General features: G+C 45.9%; 3 protein-coding genes across 3 annotated transcripts in view; 1 reads left to right on the top strand and 2 right to left on the bottom strand.

Annotated features, from left to right (window-relative positions):
• Window positions 1-5787: 5787 nt before the first annotated feature.
• Window positions 5788-8809, top strand: LOC120059136 (G-protein coupled receptor 182-like). The gene is made up of 2 exons (XM_039007970.1): window positions 5788-6406; window positions 6938-8809. The coding sequence occupies exon 2, from the start codon at window positions 6941-6943 to the stop codon at window positions 8030-8032; it is 1092 nt and encodes a 363-aa protein (XP_038863898.1). The 5' UTR covers window positions 5788-6406; window positions 6938-6940; the 3' UTR covers window positions 8033-8809.
• A 1679-nt stretch (window positions 8810-10488) lies between these two features.
• LOC120059607 (zinc finger and BTB domain-containing protein 39-like) lies at window positions 10489-14214 on the bottom strand. The gene is made up of 3 exons (XM_039008736.1): window positions 14137-14214; window positions 12060-13736; window positions 10489-11874 (listed from the first exon to the last, which is right to left on the bottom strand). The coding sequence occupies exons 2-3, from the start codon at window positions 13704-13706 to the stop codon at window positions 10960-10962; spliced, it is 2562 nt and encodes an 853-aa protein (XP_038864664.1). The 5' UTR covers window positions 13707-13736; window positions 14137-14214; the 3' UTR covers window positions 10489-10959.
• Window positions 13722-20779, bottom strand: part of LOC120059608 (arf-GAP with GTPase, ANK repeat and PH domain-containing protein 2-like) — a 36098-nt gene continuing 29040 nt past the window's right edge. The window contains 8 exon segments of the mRNA XM_039008738.1: window positions 13722-13736; window positions 15061-15177; window positions 15377-15668; window positions 17570-17792; window positions 18080-18170; window positions 18477-18628; window positions 19206-19337; window positions 19478-19754. Of these exon segments, the coding sequence (XP_038864666.1) occupies window positions 13722-13736; window positions 15061-15177; window positions 15377-15668; window positions 17570-17792; window positions 18080-18170; window positions 18477-18628; window positions 19206-19337; window positions 19478-19754 (1299 nt within the window).

Below are 20779 nucleotides of genomic sequence, written 5' to 3' on the forward strand. Positions count from 1 at the left end.
GTTAGTTTGGTTAGCGTTACAGTTGATAGGGAGGTTTGTTTGGTTAGCGTTACAGTTGATAGGGGGTTAGTTTGGTTAGCGTTACAGTTGATAGGGAGGTTTGTTTGGTTAGCGTTACAGTTGATAGGGGTGTTAGTTTGGTTAGCGTTACAGTTGATAGGGGTGTTAGTTTGGTTAGCGTTACAGTTGATAGGGGTGTTAGTTTGGTTAGCGTTACAGTTGATAGGGGTGTTAGTTTGGTTAGCGTTACAGTTGATAGGGGGTTAGTTTGGTTAGCGTTACAGTTGATAGGGGTGTTAGTTTGGTTAGCGTTACAGTTGATAGGGGGTTAGTTTGGTTAGCGTTACAGTTGATAGGGAGGTTTGTTTGGTTAGCGTTACAGTTGATAGGGGTGTTAGTTTGGTTAGCGTTACAGTTGATAGGGGTGTTAGTTTGGTTAGCGTTACAGTTGATAGGGGTGTTAGTTTGGTTAGCGTTACAGTTGATAGGGGTGTTAGTTTGGTTAGCGTTACAGTTGATAGGGGGTTAGTTTGGTTAGCGTTACAGTTGATAGGGGTGTTAGTTTGGTTAGCGTTACAGTTGATAGGGGGTTAGTTTGGTTAGCGTTACAGTTGATAGGGAGGTTTGTTTGGTTAGCGTTACAGTTGATAGGGAGGTTTGTTTGGTTAGCGTTACAGTTGATAGGGAGGTTTGTTTGGTTAGCGTTACAGTTGATAGGGGGTTAGTTTGGTTAGCGTTACAGTTGATAGGGAGGTTTGTTTGGTTAGCGTTACAGTTGATAGGGGTGTTAGTTTGGTTAGCGTTACAGTTGATAGGGGGTTTAGTTTGGTTAGCGTTACAGTTGATAGGGGGTTTAGTTTGGTTAGCGTTACAGTTGATAGGGGTGTTAGTTTGGTTAGTGCTACCACTAGGGTTATTTGGGTTTTACACTGGCCACAGATAACAGGCCGAGCCCAACATACGGACTGGAGGAGGTCAGGAGCCATAATTCTGCTGACAGACCTCTTCCTGTTGCTTTAGGAAAAGAGAGGAATTGACAACTCTTAACAAAGGGACGTAAGCAGGATGGGCAGACTCGGGAGAGAAAAAAATAGAGGTGGAAGTTGAAACACTGTGTTCAGAACATGTCCCATGAGCCTCAGCCAACACAAATGTCTTCCCTGTGCTGCTCCTTATCACTCCGACCCCTGGAAGGCTGTGGTGGCTGTTGCCACTTGAACTCTTCAACAGAACAATAGTGCTGACTGCTCATTCATTTAGTTTGATTTATTTAGCCAGGATAGTCCACTCATTGACAACAGCCAGTGCTTTACAGGGAGCCCTGGGTCCCATAAAATCAATGAAAACAAACAAATTACACAGAAGTTAAATGGAGCTGATGGTGAGAACTGAAGTTATATTACAGCAAAAAAGCACCAAATAAGTTGATGCAATGCTATGCCAATGATGTCAAGTGGTTTCCCAATGCTGATATCATGTCCTTTGCTTTGTCACCTAACCTGACAGGTGTTGACGACTTAATGATCTGACTCACTATTTCAATGGGAAAACTGACTAGGGGTGATTCCCGCCCAAATTCATAGCACTAAGTTCATAGGTCGGCCAAAGGATGATGTTAATGCTACAGAGCTTTCGGGAAATACACCCCTTCCAAGGTAGATGAAACAATGTATTGACATGTAAGTAAAATAATTGCCTACAACTGGCTGTGCAGAGTGGCTGCCAAGCTACTGTAGTTAAAGTAGTGATTTCAAAGTGGGTGCTGAGACTAACATCACAGACAGGGAGAGATGGAGGGGGGTTCAGATAAAAGGGCTCGCTCACTCCAGTGAGGTTTCATGTACCACAGGCTTCCAATGTCCCCCTACTCTCTGCCATTCATCACTCCTCTACGGCTAAAAGGGCTTCCTGGGATTGTCAAGTGGCTGATTTTTTTGGTTTATCACACAGCCCCCTTCATACCAACTAAACTGTGTTTTTACTCAAGTTTAATCTTAGAAGACAATTGGTAGAATTATAGTTTTGTTGTTCGCCACAGAATAACTGGACAGAGAAATTCAGAAAGTATTCAGACCCCTTAACTTTTTTCACATTTTGTTACATTACAGCCTTATTTTTATTTTTTTCCCTCAATCTACACACACTACCCCATAATGACAAAGCAAAAACAGGTTAAAAAAACAACCTGAAATATCACATTTACCTAAGTATGCAGACCCTTTACTCAGTACTTTGGGGCGGCAGGTAGCCTAGTGGTTAGAGCGTTGGACTAGTAACCGAAAGGTTGCAAGATCAAATCCCTGAGCTGTCTCTGAGCTCCTGAACAAGGCAGTTAACCCACTGTTCCTAGGCCGTCATTGAAAATAAGAATTTGTTATTAATTGACTTGCCCAGTTAAATAAAGGTCAAATAAAAAACTTTGTTGAAGCACCTATGGCAGCGATTACAGCCTCGAATCTTCTTGGGTATGATGCTACAAGCTTGGCACACCTGTATTTGTGGAGTTTTTCACCTTCTCTGCAGATCCTCAAGCTCTGTCGGGTTGGATGGGGAGCGTTGCTGCACAACTATTTTCAGGTCTCTCCAGAGATGTTTGATCGGGTTCAAATCCGGGCTCTGGCTGGGCCTCTCAAGGACATTCAGAGACTTGTCCCGAAGCCACTCCGTTGCCTTGGCTGTGTGGGGTTGTTGTCCTGTTGGAAGGTGAACCTTCGCCCCAGTCTGAGGTCCTGAGCACTCTGGAGCAGGCTTTCATTAAATCAAGTTTTTGACACGTGCTGAATACAACAAACTTAACGTGAAATGCTTACTTAATCAACAATGCAATAAAGTTAAGAAAATATTTACTAAATAAAACAAAATTAAATAAAAATAACGAGGCTATATACAGGTGGTACCGGTACTGAGTCAATGTACGGGGGGTACAGGTTAGTCAAGGTAATTTGTACATGTAGGTAGGGGTAAAGTGACTATGCATAGTTAATAAACAGTGAGTAGCAGCAGTGTAAAAACAAATGGGTGGGGTGTCAATGTAAATAGTCCAGGTGGCCATTTGATTAATTGTTCAGCAGTCTTGTGGTAGAAGCTTGGGGTAGAAGCTATTAAGGAGCCTTTTGGACCTAGACTTGGCGCACTGGTACCGTACAGTCTATGACTTGGGTGACTGGAGTCTTTGACAATGTTTTGGGCCTTCCTCTGAAACTGCCTAGTATATATGTCTTGGATGGCAGGAAGCTCGGCCCCAGTGATGTACTGGGCCGTACGCACTACCCTCTGTAGCGCCTTACGATCGGATGCCGAGCAGTTGCCATACCAGGCGTTGATGCAACCGGTCAGGATGGTCTTGATGGTGCAGCTGTAGAACTTTTTGAGGATCTGGGGACCCATGCCAAATCTTTTCAGTCTCCTGAGGGGTAAAAGGTGTTGTCGTGTCCTCTTCACAACTGTCTTGGTTTGTTTGGACCATGATAGTTTGTTGGTGATGTGTACACCAAGGAACTTGAAGCTCTTGACACGCTCTACTACAGCCCCGTAGATGTTAATGGGGTCCTGTTTGGCCCTCCCTTTCCTGTAGTCCATGATCAGCTCCTTGGTTTTGCTCACGTTGAGAGAGGTTGTTGTCATGGCACCACACTGCCAGGTCTCTGATCTCCTCCCTTATAGGTTGTCTCATTGTTGTCGGTGATCAGGCCTACAACTGTTGTGTCGTCAGCAAACTTAATGATGGTGTTGGAGTTGTGCTTGGCCAAACAGTCGTGGGGTGAACAGGGAGTACAGGAGAGGACTAAGCACGCACCCCTGAGGGGCCCCCGTGTTGAGGATCAGCGTGGCAGACGTGTTGTTGCCTACTCTTACCACCTGGGGGCGGCCGTCAGGAAGTTCAGGATCCAGTTGCAGAGGAAGGTGTTTAGTCCCAGGGTCCTTAGCTTAGTGATGAGCTTTGTGGTCACTATGGTGTTGACCACTGAGCTGTAGTCAATGATCAGCATTCTCACATAGGTGTTCCTTTTGTCCAGGTGGGAAAGGGCAGTGTGGAGTGGGATTTGAGATTGCGTCATCTGCGGATCTGTTAGGGCTGTATGCGAATTGGAGTGGGTCTAGGGTTTCCGGGATGATTGTGTTGTGACCCATGACCAGCCTTTCAAAGCACTTCATGGCTACCGACGTGAGTGCTACGGTTCTGTGGTCATTTAGGCAGGTTACCTTCGCTTTCTTGGTCACAGTGATTATGGTGGTCTATTTTTATTTGACCTTTTATTTAACTAGGCAAGTCAGTTAAGAACAAATTCTAAACCCAATGTTCCTAAGCTGTCATTGAAATTAACTGCCTTGTTCAGGGGCAGAACGACAGATTTTTTACCTTGTCAGCTCGGGGATTCAATCTTGCAACCTTTCGGTTACTAGTCCAACGCCCTAACCACTTGGCTACCTGCAGCCAAACATGTAGGTATTACAGACTTGGTCAGGGAGAAAATGTCAGTGAAGTGAGTACACGTCCTGGTAATCCGTCTGGCCCTGCGGCCTTGTGAATGGTGAACTGTTTAAAGGTCTTGCTCACATCGGCTACGGAGAGCATGATCACACAGTCGTCTGGAACTGCTGGTGCTCTCATGCATGCTTCAGTGTTGCTTGCCTTGAAGCAGCATAAAAGGCATTTAGCTTGTCTGGTAGGTTTGCGTCACTGGGCAGCTCACAGCGGTGTTTCTCTTTAGTCCTTAATAGTTGCATGCCCTGCCACATCCGACGAGCGTCAGAGCCGGTGTAGTAGGATTCAATCTTAGTACTGTATTTACGCTTTGCCTGTTTGATGGTTTCTTTGAGGGCATAGCAGGATTTCTTGTAAGCGTCTGGATCAACTATCTCTCTGTACTTTCCTCCGTTGACCAGTCCCTGCCGCTGAATAACATCCCCACAGCATGATGCTGTCACCACCAAGCTTCACCGTAGGGATGGTGCCTGGTTTCCTTCAGACGTGACGCTTGGCATTCAGGCCAAAGAGTTCAATCTTGGTTTCATCAGACCAGATAATCTTGTTTCTCTTGGTCTGAGAGTCCTTTAGGTGCCTTTTGGCAAACTCCAAGCAGGCTGTCATGTGCCTTTTACTGAGGAGTGGCTTCCGTCTGGCCTACCATAATGGCCTGATTGGTGGAGTGCTGCAGAGATGGTTGTCCTTCTGGAAGGTTCTCCCATCTCCACAGAGGAACTCTGGAGCTCTGTCAGAGTGACCATCGGGATCTTGGTCACCTCCCTGACCAAGGCCCTTCTTCCCCGATTGCTCAGTTTGGCCGGGCGGTCAGCTCTAGGAAGGGTCTTGGTGGTTCCAAACTTCTTCCATTTAAGAATGATGGGGACCACTGTGTTCTTGGACCTTCAATGCTGCAGAATTATTTTGGTACCATTCCCCAGATCTGTGCCTCGACACAATCCTGTCACGGAGCTCTTTGGACAATTCCTTCGACCCCATGGCTTGGTTTTTGCTCTGACGTGCGCTGTCAACTGTGGGACCTTATATAGACAGGTGTGTGCCTTTCCAAATCATGTTACCACAGGTGGACTCCAATCAAGTTGTAGAAACATCATGCACCTGAGCTCAATTTTGAGTCTCATAGCAAACGGTCTGAATACTTATGTAAATAAGGTATTCGTTTTTAAAATGTAATACATTTGCAAATCTGTTTCTGCTTCATCATTATGGGGTATTGTGTGTAGATTGATAAGAAAAACATTTATTTAATCAATTTTTGATTTAACAAAATGTGGAAAAAGGCAAGGGGTCTGAATACTTTCCAAATGCACTGTATTTACCACTTACTTTATAGGTGAAGGAAAATATCATAAAGGGTTGATAGAGGAGCATACAATATGTGTGATGTACTAAGCAACAATGCTAAATTTGCAGCTGTTATGGAGGTAAAGGTAGAGATTCTAGGTAGGCTGCTTTCCCTGTTCCATCCAGTCACACTGACCCCGTAACAGCTTCTCAAATGGCACCGTATTACCTATATAGTGCATTAGTTTTAACAAGGCAATAAAACGTAGTCCACTAAATCGGGAATGGGGAGCTATTTGGGACATAGGCCAGTATTTCCCCCCTAGCAGCTCCACAGCCATCAAGGCTTTCCTGCTCTTCTCCACACTACCAACCCCCACCCCCTTCTTAGGATGTCCTGTCAACTCTGGCACTGAGAAGACAGGACGGGGGAGGAGAGAGGGCTTTGTCTGTCAGTCCAGTCAGCCTGAACTAAGCACAGATTCTCCAGGACCCCAGAGCCAGTCCAGCCTCCTCGCTCCTCCAAGCCTCAGCTAACTCCCCAGGCAGGCAGACCACCAGAACCCCCTGCCCTGAGGGACCTTTCCTAACCACTCATCATCTATCACCAGGTTCTCCTCGCCACAGCACATCAAGGTACTGTATGTATCACAACAGTATGGCTTCCTGCTGTTCTTCACCTCTAGTAGAATTTTCAATGATTTGAGTTTAGACTTGATAGACTCTAAGAGTGAAAAATGAAAAACTTAATTTGCGAATATTCATATTTATTATTTAATTATCTCATTATGGTCTACACAAAGTAATTTATTCATGCATTTTTTGGCTGTATTATGATAAGTAAAGAGGAAAACTGGGGGGGAGAACAGCAAATTATGATTATCTCAAATTAGCTAGTATACACATACGCCATAGTGTCTGACTTTGTCTCAGGTAGATAAAAAAAATAACTATATATATATATATATATATATATATATATTCATTCTTCATGACAATTCTCTGGTGTGAAATGCTCCTCACATTTCATTTTGCAGCTCAAAACCAGCCAGAAATGCATGTTTCACCACTGCACGTCCTCCACTGCTTACATTATGTCTGACTTTAATCTGATTATCCCAATTCTAAACTCCTAACACGGCTAACAATTTCCTCTGCTTTCAATAGACAATGAACGAATTTGATTTGCACAACTCCTCGTTAAATTTCTTCAATGGCACGCCCTGGTTCGTCTACGAGTGCACCCTCAACCTGGATAAGGACTATCAGCGGATCGCCTTGTTCCTCCTCTACCTGCTGCTGTTCATGGTGGGGCTGGCTGAAAACACCCTGGTGGTCTGGGTCAATTGGCGCCGGCGCCACTCGGCCAACGGCGTCTTGTTCTGCGTTATCAACGTGAGCTTGTCGGACCTGATGGTGGTTCTGATGTTGCCCTTCTACATGCTGGAGGTGACCATGGACAAGGTATGGCTGTGGGGCCGCTTCCTGTGTAAAGTCACCCACCTCATCTACGTGATCAACTTCTATAGCAGCTCCTTCTTCCTGGCCTTCATGACCCTGGAGCGCTACCTGTCCCTGTCCAGGCCCTCGTCTCCCGCCTGCTTCCCCGTGGCCAGACGTCGCCGCTGGCTACTCTGCGGTGGTCTCTGGCTCCTCTCCCTGTTCCTGGCTCTGCTGGAGAACGTCCACATGGACCTGCTGGAGTGGGACGAGCCGGGCTGCTACATGCTGCCAGAGAACAACTACACCGAATGGTTCGTCTCCGTCTCCTTCCTCTGCCTCATCTTCCAGTTCCTTGGCCCGGCCTCCGTCATCGTCACCTGTAACATCTTGATAGCCCGAGCGGTGCGCTCCGCTCCAGACGTGCAGGGAAAACGGGACGTCTGGCTGGTGCATGTTTACTCCCTGGTGTTTGTCCTCTGCTGGCTGCCGTACCACATGGTCTTGTTCCTGATGATGGTGGATGATCTGGACCCTCACGTGTTCAGCTGCAACACAGTGGAGGTGCTCTACAACTCCTACAGTGTGGTTGAGGGCCTGTCGCTCTTCCACTGCATCGCCAACCCTGTCCTTTACAACTTCCTCAGCAAGAGCTTCCGTTCCAACCTGATCAACGCTGTGGTCCACTATGCACCTAGGGAGGGCCCAGGAGGGTCGAATCCCCAAGAAACTGCACCCAACGCAGGAGGACCAGACACTAGGAAGAAACAACGCAAGCTTAGCAACATGAGCACCAGTCACTCTGATGTTGCTGGGTTGTAGAAAAAGGAAGCACCACAGTGTCACATTGAGACTTAACTAGCTATCATCACTGAAGGACAATGGAGGAAAGGGGAAAAAAGCACTTGAGCTGTTACTGAAGCGTGTGCTGCCTTCACAGGCTAAAAGACAGGGCACAAGACAAGGTTTCTTAGTCTGACTCTCTTGGGTCCAGATTGTTCACCCTTCTCCCAAAGTGTACACTTGCACACTTTCATTTCAAAGTATTTGATTGGTGTAAGCATTGGCTGAAGGGAGTTTCTTCCATTATAAAACAAAAGAGAACATGACCAGCAGTGTGCAAGTACACATTTATGGAGAATTGTGGAGAATCAGGATTCAGCCTTGGTCACTAAGAAATAGTAATGTAAATGATGGGCTCTCTGTCCCTCATCTGTCTCCCGTTTTTCTCATTCAGCACATCAATAATGTTGTAAACAGAGGAAGGAAAGAAACACTTTCAGATTTTTTTTCTTTGAACTTCCACAGGAACTTGTGGCACCAATATCTAGGAACTTCTGGAGGACAGAATTAGTCATTACATCGCAGGGTGAAGAGAAGCTTCCTTGCAAATAAACATTTTCCTCTGTGTAACGTAGATAAGATTGATACTTATAACTACTGAGTATAAACAACTTGTAAAATTGAAATGCAACTGCTAAATGTAAAACATTTTGATTACACAAACACATAAACAAATCTTAATTTCCACAGTAACCGTTTTTTTTCTGCTGAATTTGTAAATGTGTTGAAAGCTGAATAAAAGTATTTCAAACAGAATGATTGTGTTAATATCAATATCAACTTCCCCTTTTGATTATTTACAATAGGGAAAAATAAAGGCAAGACTATGAATAGCTCACGTAGTAGGAGGCAGGTAGCCTAGAGTGTTGAGCCAGTAACCAAAAGGTCGCTGGTTCGAATACCTAAGCCAACAAGGTGAAAATAACTGTCAGCGTGCCCTTGAGCAAGGCACTTAACCCTAATTTGCTACAGGCTGCCTTACTACTATGACTGACCTTTTAAAACAACACATTTCACTGCACCATCTTTACATTTTTATGGGCTGGTTTCCCAGAGATTAAGCTTAGTCCTGGACTAAATAGCACTTTCAATGGATATTCTCCATTAAATGAACTTTTCAGTCCAGGACTAGGTTTAATCTGTATCTGGAAAACATCTCTTAAATGTTATAACTTTTATTTTTATGCAGACCTGGGTAAAATTATATATTTGATTAGTTATTTATACTTATTTTCTGTTTATTTTAGTATTTTCAAATCTGTCCCAAATCAACTACTTCTATTGAAAGTATTTAAATTTCCTATAAATAGCCTACTTTTTAAAGTATTTAAGTACTTATCTTCAAATGCATGGGTTATTAAATGCATGTTAGTGTGAGTATTTCCAAATACATTCCAATATTCAACTAGTCTTTTCAAATAAATATCTAAATACTTCCAAATGTCTTTGAAAGTAATATAAAAAAATACCCTGAGTATTATTTCAACACAGGTCTGATTGCACAAAATCAGTCATTTTTTTTAGTTTAATACTTGCCTGAGTTTGCTTTCACTGGGAAGTCCGGAAGGAATTTTATGTTGGTTTAACGATGTTGACATGGTAATAAGAGGGAGAAAAGGCTTAGGTTTCACTTCACATACAGCACAATGGGAGGAAGCAGCATACCAAGAACAGAACACCGTTACAGGTTCAAAGGTCACCAGTCCCTAAAGCAGGATCTAGATAAACACGCAAATTGTGCATAATGCATATGCATCATTAAAATGTAATGATGAATGTACTATTCTGTGGCAGCGGACATAACAGATCAAATACAATGAAGAAAAAACAAAGCATTAGGGTTAGGTCGAAAAGTAACTAGACAATGAGATCAACATTTATTTGTTATATTTACTTTATTCTTTTCAGAACTAGAAACGAGATATAAAGGCCAACGTTCATAGTTCTCATTTTAAAAAAGTACATAAAATAATAAATAGTTTAATCCGACTGATGAGGTGAGACACCAAATAGTTGTTTAAATGTCATCATACCCAAAGTGAGCACTTGAAGGACCACAAGTCTACAAAACACAATACTCATAACGTAGTGCCTTTGAAATGCTGAGACAAGGCAGACATGATTTCCTGTGAATTTTTAAACCTCTTGCGTGACTAAATGGCACTCTGGTTGGAAACTACCGTTCATACCATCTGATCAGTAACACATATGAACTACTATATAATGTCTGCATTATAGTCTATCACAACATAACAAATGCTTTGAGGAAGATCTACCTAAATGGTTTCCTAGGGAACAGATACAGCAAGGCCTCATTCATCCTCCCATTCTTCAGTTACAAAGTATGACTGGTCAGGTACACTTAACCCATGTTAATGGGTACATATGCTTGGTGCAGCGTGGCAAATATTGTGTTTCACTCAGACACACATGAATGGTCTGTCACGTGTTTAATATAAAAATGGATGAACATGTAACTGACAAAATGCTTACAGTGATAGAAAAATGTTATTCATTTTTTGTAAAACTGAGTAAGAAGACACTTAAGACAAAGTTTGACTGCAACTTAGGAAAAGCCAATGGACTTGCGTTGTAAACAGTAGCACGTCCTTCCTTCCATAGACCACAATAGATATACTGCCACCAAGTGGCTAAGCTTCTTCCAAGAAAGATGACCTTTCCAGCTACACTATGCTACAAAACAGGTCTCTTCGATCCATAATACCATCTGAAATACAGACATAAAACAAGTGAAATACATTCTACACGGCTATAGATATGGTCCACAACCAGAAAGAGGTATTGAAAGCGAGTGGAAAAGAGAGGGAGAGAAGGGGCGAGAGACAGGCAGACAAAGAGACGGGGGGAAGAAAAGGAAGTGAAAGAGACACCAGAGGAGTAGCTGATCAGGTGTCCAGGGCGGGGAGGGGTTCTTTGGAGTGGTCGTTGTACATGAAGGTCTGCTCTATGTTGAAGTCTGGAGGCAGGTGGTCTTTGTGGACGTCCATGTGGGAGGACACCAGCTTGAGCGTGGAAAAGTAGAGGCCGCAAATGGTGCAGCGGTACATGAGTGCCCCGGCGTGGGTCTTCAGGTGGCAGATCATAGTGGAGCGCCCTCGGAAGAACCTCAGGCACACCTTGCACTGGTACGGCTTCTCCCCAGTGTGGATGCGCAAGTGGTAGGTGAACTCGCCAGAGTGGGCAAAGCGTTTGCCACAGAAGCGACAGCGGTACCATTTCTCCCGGGGGATGGTGCCACCCATGGAGTTCCCATTGGACAGGAGGCCCGTGGGAAAGCCAGCCGCCACGGCCCCCTGGAGCAGCTTGTCTGAGAGGCTGAAGGAGCCCAGGCCGAAGCCCATGTTGCCCAGCTTCCCCAGGCTGCCTGCCTCCAGGGGGGAGGAGGAGGAGCAAGAGGAAGGGTACTCTATCTGGTCAGCCTTTCGTTTCCCTGCCCACCCCTGGCTGCCCTGGGCCTCGTTGGTGTGAAAGCTCAGGTGGTACTGGAAGGCTGAGGCGGAGCGGAAGGTCTGTGGGCATAAGAAGCAACGCAGCTCCTCCTCTCCCTCTGGTCCGGCTGCTTTATGAGCCCTCATGGCCTCTCTGTCAGTGGCGGCCTCCTCAGCATGCAGGAACATGTGTCTGTCCAGCAGAGGGCGATCTAGGAAGCCGCAGGCGCAGAGCGGGCATGAGTAGACTGGCAGGGAGAGGTGGGTGAGGGCGTGCCACAGCAGGGCACACAGGGAGGGCTGGGGCAGCTGGCACACACCGCAGCTCAGTGACTGGATAGACACGTGACTAAGCAGGTGATCCCTGATGACCTGGGGGAAGGAGAGAGACAGTATGTCAACAATACAAGGAGGGATAATAGATGTCTTAGCCACTTCAATGCAATAGGTGTACTCGAGTTCAATGAATTTGATTGAGCTATGTCAATCTATATATTTTACCGTCGCCATTAGCCAAAACGCAATCACTCAGGAAAAGTGGAGCAAACCAAACCGACCTGGAAGTCCTTGGTGAGGGCTTTGTTACAGACAGCACACTGCAGCTCCCCGTTGTGCCCCTGGGTGGCGTTGTGGAGCTGACTGGGGAGGGTGTACCTGGCTGCAGCTTGGCGCCGGTGGCGTACCAACTTGGCCTGGCTGTTGAACTGGAGATGACACATGTCACAAGAGAACACCACATGGGACAGGGCGTGGGTGATGCTGGCGCCACGGTCTCCGGGGAAAGATGCCCCACACACCCTGCAGGCCCCTGTCTCAGAGAGGTGGGTCTCTGCGTGGGCCCTCAGGGAAGCGGAGTCTGCCAACAGTGCCATTCCACAGGCTTTACACGCCATTATACCCTGCACCGACGACACCTGGCCAGTGTTCACACCTCCTGCACTGACCGCTGCTCTGTTCTCCACACACACCAAGTCCTCGTCTTCATCCTCCTCCTCATCTTCCTCCTCCATGTAGTTCTCGCCATCGCTCAACTCGATGATCTCTCCAGCCAGCTGTCTCCACTGGTCCACTCCTCCATCAGTCCCTTCTTCATCTCCCTGCAGATGCTCTCTCTCTTCCTCGTTCTCTTCATCATCGTCTTCATCATCCTCCCCCCCAAAGATGACCCCTGCGTGGTCAGAGCTCACCCCTCCCACCCCAGCCTCCACCACTCCCATCTGCAGGCTGTCCAGGGGGTCTCCAGAGGAGGACATGGAGGCCTCCCTCACCCCACAGATGTCCCCTCCCAGCTGGGCTGACGAGTCAGGGTAGGAGCAGGAGTCAGACACACATGGAGGTACAGAACCAGCCCTACTCCCACTAACTACCATCTGTTCTTCCTCACTGTTACCAACCCCGTCTCCCACCACCACCTCCTCAGTCTTCAGCTGCAGGGGAGGTCCAGGTGTAGCCCCCACAGCTACAGTGGACATGTCTACTGAACTCTGCTGATCTCCTGTCAGCTGTAGCCGTTTGTCTTCGGCCATCTGTCCATAGCCCAGGTGAGACTGGACGTCCTCTGCTTTGAGGGACAGGGACAGAGGGGCTGTGTGTCCACCACCCCGGCCCAGCCTGGCCACCCTGCTGCCCTGGGGGAGAGGTGAGGGGGCCGCCGCTGGAGTAGGAGCAGCCGAGGGACCAGCAGATGATGACAGGGAGGAACAAGACGCTGCAGAGGACGAGCACACGGATGACCCAGCAGCAGCAGCTGCAACCATGTCAGGGTCCAGGTCTCCATCCACCACACAGTCTGCAGAGCCAGAGCCCGGTTGCTGCAGGTCAGGGAAGGTAGCGTGACAGGCCCTCACCAGCTCTCTCACCCCCAGCCTCTCTGCCAGCTCATACAGCACTCCTACATCTATCAGGTCTGTGAAGATCTCTCCCGTGTAGATGAAAGTCAGCACCTTCTCAAAATTGGCCGGGGACACAAAATCCAGAGTGTACGTTGTCGTGGCTCCGGCTCCTGAGGTTACGATCTGGGTCCCCCTGCCCGAGAACAGGCTGCGGAAGTGGGTTCCGGCGCACGCGAGCACGGCGCGGTGCACTGCAAAGGCGCGGCTCCCCACCTGGAGGATGACATCACAGAAGAGGCGAGACAGACGGCAGTGGTTGAGTTCGGCGAGAAGGCCAGCGGCGTGGCCTGAGCCCTGCAGCCGAATCCTCATCCCTCCCTGGCGGTGTTACTCAAATCCCAACTAGGAGAAGAGACAAGGGGAAGCCAACAGCGTCATTGTCTAGCCTAAATCAGTCCGCAATAACATAATCCAGTATCAAGCGCCATTGATTGATTGTGAGATTAAGGGGAGTGCAGCTTTGTCGAGTGCCATGCTTGTAAAACAAATAGATAATACTTATTGAACAGGTAGTTATTAGAGCTCGAATACATAATAAACTAGGGAAACATTGTAACGTTTCAAGTTTCATTGAATGCTAATTTGTTAGGCTACCTAGTTTGCCAGCTAACGCTAGCTGCAGATCAGTTTTCTACGTTTGCCATGATCCAATTCCAAACTCTACAAAATGCAAACCTCTAAACACCTTTCTACAAGGATAGACAGAGTCTTTCATAAATAATGTTGATATTATATTCTTTACCAATAGAAGGCAGTATGTTCGACCATTTAGTCAACGGTTTCGCTAGCTTCCTTTTTTATTATCGGTCGTTATCAGTCGCACAGCAATGACGTAAAACAAAATAATGCTTGGAAGGCTGCTTGAATGCCAAATATTTGGCAGTATTGCCCCCCAGCGGTTGGATGACAGTGGCACACAGGAGCCAGAGGGCCATAAAAACAAACGTTTACTTTTGGCGATATTTTATTTACTTACTTCATAAACGTTTCAAATAGAAACAGTGAGAAAAATAGATGACAAATAGATACATTGTAACAAATAACAAACAGAAAATGGTTGAAAGTATACAGTCAGATAAAATCCTATGGTCTATTGATAAAGTACTCTGGAAATCAAAGAAAACAATTGCAGTCAATTTTGTTGAATTGTAAGTGTTACCCTGCATGGCTACAAACAAGTCTTAGATGTTCCACCAGGCAGAATTACATAAAAGTACAGTATATATTACAAAATCATTATAATCGGTCATTGTATGTCAGTATGACTTCTCAATATTGTAAAACAGGCAAATGCATTATCTAAACAGATATAGTTTATTACAGATTTAACCCACATATTTTCTCATTTGTTTATATTTGTAAACAGACAACCATTGACAATTTCAGCAATATATTTGCCTTTAAAAATTGTATGAATATGGCTTTTTTAGTTGCTTGATATGTTCTCTTTCTGGGTTTTACTTTTGTAAGTGGAGTACTTTCTTTGTATTCTTGTTGCCTTCCTCACTTTCAAAACCACATCCATAGAAGCTTTTTTTACCAGCCTTTGTGTGCTACCATGGCGTTAAAGATACGAAACCCTTATCTTGGAATTGGTATGACCCAGGCTGCTGAGGCTGGCAGTGCTAGGTCTACGGGAGACACCCGTGTGTCAATTGGGGGAGACCTAGTTAGGGCAGCCATGTTGCAGGAGGATGTCAGCACACTCTTTGCTCCCAGTTTTTCTAGCCATGGTCATGGCTGTCCGGCCCTGAGGATCCCTGGCCTTCACATCACTTCCATACTGCAGGGAGGGAGAGATTCAGCAATTCACCATTTACATTCGGTATAAAATTACCCCAAAATATAATAATTGAGAATAGGTGAATTAATTAATTAATTTCATGTGACACCACTTGACTTGGGCTAAAGGCTAGCAATTTGTGTCCAGTGCTTGGGGAAGATCATCATCAACAAATAATTTGTCCAGACCAGGGCCTTACCCAGACTAGCAGCTGTGTCATTACCACATCACCCAGCTGACAGGCAGCGTGCAGGGAGGTGTGAGGCTGTGGCTGTGAGGGTGTTCCTCCGTTGGCCAGGGCAGTGTTGATCTGCTCCTTGTTGATGTGAGCCAGGAGCAGTAGGAGCCTGGGCAAATCCCTCTCTGTCACCGCGGACAGCAGACACACAGACATCGCAGTGTCCCCTGGGCCTGTGGGGCTTAGAGCAGGCAGGGGTGCCACAAACACACGCTGCTCGTATTTTGCACGGATCCATGATTCTCTCTCCTCTCTGTGAGAGAGACACAAACATACAGGTGAGTTACCATGGCAACTGCTCATGGATCAAGAGAGAGATCTCTGTGGCAACATACAGTATCTTCCAGGACGTGTGCTCCGGTCATGTGCTGACCAACTGGCAGGTGTCTTCACTGACATTTTCAATGTCAGTGAAGTGTCCCTGATTGTGTCATGTCAGTGTCATGTCCCTGATTGAGTCTGTAATACCACCATAGTCCCTGTGCCCAAGAACACGAAGGCAACCTGCCTAAATGACCACAGACCCGTAGCACTCACGTCCGTAGCCATGAAGTTCTTTGAAAGGCTGGTAATGGCTCACATCAACAACATTATCCCAGAAACCCTAGACCCACTCCAATTTTCATACCGCCCAAACAGATCCACAGATGATGCAATCTCTATTGCACTCCACACTGCCTTTTCCCACTTGGACAAAAGGAACACCTATGTGAGAATGCTATTCATTGACTACAGCTCAGCGTTCAACACCATAGTGCCCTCAAAGCTCATCACTAAGCTAAGGATCCTGGGACTAAACACCTCCCTCTGCAACTGGATCCTGGACTTCCTGGCGGGCCAACCCCAGGTGGTGAGGGTAGGTAGCAACACATCTGCCACGCTGATCCTCAACACAGGAGATCCCCAGGGGTGCGTGCTCAGTCCCCTCCTGTACTCCCTGTTCACCCATGACTGAGTGGCCAGGCACGACTCCAACACCATCATTAAGTTTGCAGACGACACAACAGTGGTAGGCCTGAACAACGAAGAGACAGCCTATAGGGAGGAGGTCAAAGACCTGGCCGGGTGGTGCCAGAATAACAACATATCCCTCAACGTAACCAAGACTAAGGAGATGATTGTGGACTACAGGAAAAGGAGGACCGAGCACGCCCCCATTCTCATCGACGGGGCTGTAGTGGAGCAGGTTGAGAGCTTCAAATTCCTTGGTGTCCACATCACCAACAAACTAGAATGGTCCAAACACACCAAGACAGTCGTGACGAGGGCATGACAAAACCTATTCCCCCTCAGAAAACTAAAAAGATTTGGCATGGGTCCTGAGATCCTCAAAAGGTTCTACAGCTGCAACATCGAGGGCATCCTGACTGGTTGCATCACTGTCTGGTACGGCAATTGCTCAGCTTCCAACCGCAAGGCACTACAGAGGGTAGTGATTACGGCACAGTACATCACTGGGACTAAGTTGCCTGCCATCCAGGACCTCTACACCAGGCGGTGTCAGAGGAAGGCCCTAAAAATTGTCAAAGACTCCAGCCACCCCAGTCATAGACTGTTCTCTCTACTACCGCATGGCAAGCGGTACCGGAGTGCCAAGTCTAGGACAAAAAGGCTTCTCAACAGTTTTTACCCCCAAGCCATAAGACTCCTGAACAGGTAATCTAATGGCTACCCGGACTATTTGCACTGTGTGCCCCCCCAACCCCTCTTTTACGCTACTACTACTCTCTATTCATCATATATGCATAGTCACTTTAACCATATCTACTTGTACATACTACCTCAATCAGCCCGACTAACCGGTGTCTGTATGTAGCCTCGCTACTGTATATAGCCTCGCTACTGTTATTTTTCACTGTTGTTTTTATTTCTTTACTCACCTATTGTTCACCTAATACTTTTTTTTCACTATTGGTTAGAGCCTGTAAGTAAGCATTTCACTGTTGTATTCGGCGCACGTGACAAATAAACTTTGATTTGATTTGATCGTCTGCAACTCATTCTTGGATTCAACTATTTAAATCTTATTCTAGTCAAATAATGGTCTTCATTGGACAAAAATATTGGCTTTTCTTTTGAACTCTCACGAAACAGGTGACCATAAATAAAGCATACAGATGTTTCCTATCTATTATACTGAACCAGGACCCTCACCGTGTGGCGTTGGGTGTGGGTTTGTGTCTGCCCTGGGTGTGGCATTCCCAGATGCTATTGGCCAAGTGGTTGCCAATGGCAGTCAGGACCTGTGTCAGCTCCCTGGGCCAGTCATCCAGGTCCAGAGAGCGGACGCGGGACAGGTGTGTCCCCAGATTACGGTGGATCCCTGAACACTCGATGCAGATCAACGCACCCAGGTTGAGGCTGGCCCACGTGGGGTCTGGAGAGGACATCCAAACCAGAGCAGAGGGATTGAGATCGAGAGTAAGGGATTGAGATCGAGAGTAAGGGATTGAGTAAAAGAAAGGCTGCTTCTAACGTAATCAATCATTTTGCACTAATGACTCCTTTTTCATTAATACCGAAAAAAATGAATGGCCGTATCTGGTAGATAGTATAATAATGAACTCTTTGCACATGCATGGACATTGAATAGAATACGTTTTTAACTAGAGAGTTAGAGAGATATATAAAGAGTGAGAGAGGAGGTCAAGTCTAGAAACCCACTTGGTGCTCCACAGTCCACACAGAAGCTGTTGCCCTTGGCATTGCGAATGGCCTGTATGGCAACCGCCTCACTCTGGCTGCTCCTCCGTGCCTATGAAAGAACACATAGTTGACATTCCACAAGTATGAAGTGGATGTGCATTGTGACTGAATACGTCTCTAAGGAATCAGAAACTTGGACCGCAACGCCTGTCAGTACACAGCCAATCAGCATTATCTTCACTCCCCAGTAGGGTTCCACAGGGAACATATACACATCTTATATACTATAAAACATTCAAAACTATTTAAACTATTTCCATTTGTATAGTCTATTATAAGAAATCATCTTTGAATACTATTTTTAAACAGTACATATTTCCACACATCCCAGGGTGCTGCCCAGTCAGTTCCTTGCCTTGTTCCTGAGGCTCTCACAGGATTGCAGGCTGGCCAGTATCTGGCTCTCTATGGCCGTCACCCAGGCATCTCTGTCCTCCAGACTCTGGGCCTCAAAGTGCCACGTCTGCCCCGTGCTGGACACGATGATGAAGCCAGTATTCTCCTCATCTACAAAGACACGTTGGCAAGGGAAAATGGGAAAATGTAATACCATTAGTCTGCCCCACTTAGTAAATTCAAATCCTGGTTAACACTTCTTTACAGTACATACACAAAAAGCACATGTAACCAGCATAAACACAGACTCACTTCATCACCATGAGATGTTCGCTGATCATTTAAAAAAAGGACACCGAGCAGGCAGACATTGTGCATGATGCAAAAAGTTGAAAAAGGGTGATTGAGAGAAAGAAAGTAACGAAAACCAACAACAAACCTTACAAATCACAGGTCAATCCAAAATGTGTAATACACTTGCTAGGTAGAGAGACAAACAGACAAACAGGCATAAAACACAGGTAGATTCAGTGAGCCAGTCAGCTCCTCACTGTTCCTTGTTGTTACCTGTCTTGTTAATGTTTTTCAAGGTACCAAAGCTTTTTAATTTCCACATTTTGTGCTTGGCTTCAGGACAACAGTTTAGCCCAGATTAGCAGGAGATTAAGGAAAATAACAGCAAAATAGATTTATATAAAGAGTGCAGAATAATCTGGTAGAGATGTACAGTAGGAGGCCCAGAGCTCACCTTCAGCCTGTCCAATGGCTGTGTCGCCTTTCTGGTTCATACTCTTCTTCCTTGTTTTCTTCCTTTTGTCCATCATTGGAGAGGATTGACCATCTTTTCCAAAAGGGGGACTGGTTGCTCCTTCAATAGCATCTGACATTGGGGTACAAAGATGCATAAAACACTGTTTGTTATGTGTTGAGGGAACTTGCAGCTCTGGTACTATCATGCTCCAAAGCCCACATTGACATACTGTATATTAGAAACCTATTATTATTACATTTCTGACATACCAGCACTATGTGACTTGCTGGACAGTGTTGATGGACAACGTTTTACTCCTCTATCTCCGGGAGAAGACAACGCACCAGGCTGTTCTTCAACAGGCACAAGGCTTGGTGGCAACAATGGGGCACTGGCGCTCTCTGTGGGTGCAGCATCCTTGGCCACACCGTTCAGGCCAGGGGAGGGCCCATAAGGGGGGACTGCCCTTGGTGGGCGTTTCCCTGGAACCTTCACTGTGACACGCAGTAGGTCGATCTCTTTAGCGTGAGAATTCTGTATATAGTCCTGAAACCACCAAGATCATACCTGTTAAACTAGGATGATTTGCTAAATTTCACTAGACTGGAAATTAAATGTAGTTTTTTTCCGAAATATTGCAATTTTACTGTGTATTACAGTTCTCAACACAGTGAATTCTCACATCAAAATAGATTTCAACTAATTTAACATCATAAAAAATATATATATACAGTACCAGTCAAAAGTTTGGACACATCTACCCATTCAAGGGTTTTTCTTTATTTTTAACTATTTTCTACATTGTAGAATTATAGTGAAGACATCAAAACTAAGAAATACACATATGGAATCATGTAGTAACCAAAAAAGTGTTAAACAAATCAAAATCTATTTTAGATTGTAAGATTCTTCAAAGTAGCTGTCTGACTTCCTCCGAAGTCGGTCCCTCTCCTTGTTCGGGCGACGTTCTGCGGTCGACGTCACCAGTCTTCTAGCCATCGTCGATCCACCTTTCATTTTCCATTTGTCTTGTCTTGTCTTCCCACACACCTGGTTTCAATTCCATCACTTACATGTTGTGTATTTAACCCTCTGTTCCCCCCATGTCCTTGTCCGGTATTGTTTATTGTAAGTGCTTGTGCACGTTATGTCTGGTGTGCGTCGGGTTTTGTACCCATTTATTGATTGTTCTGGTTTCCGGGTGGGTTTTTATTATTAAATTGCACCGTTGGAAACACAGTCTTTGCTCTCCTGCGTCTGACTTCTCTGCCGCCAGTACGCACCCCTTACATTAGCCACATTTCCTTGATGACAGCCTTGCACATGCTTGGCATTCTCTCAACCAGCTTCACCTGGAATGCTTTTCCAACAGCCTTGAAGGAGTTCCCACATATGCTGAGCACTTGTTGGCAGCTTTTCCTTCACTCTGCGGTCCAACTCATCCTAAACCATCTCAATTGGGTTGAGGTCAGGTGATTGTGGAGGCCAGGTCATCTGATGCAGCACTCCATCACTTTCCTTCTTGGTCAAATAGCCCTTACAGAGCCTGGAGGTGTGTTGGGTTATTGTCC

The sequence above is a fragment of the Salvelinus namaycush genome, chromosome 14 (genome assembly GCF_016432855.1).
Source record: "Salvelinus namaycush isolate Seneca chromosome 14, SaNama_1.0, whole genome shotgun sequence".
Classification (NCBI taxonomy): Eukaryota; Metazoa; Chordata; class Actinopteri; order Salmoniformes; family Salmonidae; genus Salvelinus; species Salvelinus namaycush.

Coding starts and splice junctions, on each gene's coding strand:
- LOC120059136 (XM_039007970.1), top strand. CDS start 6,941: ATGAACGAATTTGATTTGCACAACTCCTCGTTAAATTTCTTCAATGGC.
- LOC120059607 (XM_039008736.1), bottom strand. CDS start 13,706: ATGAGGATTCGGCTGCAGGGCTCAGGCCACGCCGCTGGCCTTCTCGCC. Junction 11,875..12,059: donor CCCTCACCAAGGACTTCCAG/GTCGGTTTGGTT, acceptor TCCTTCCCCCAG/GTCATCAGGGATCACCTGCT.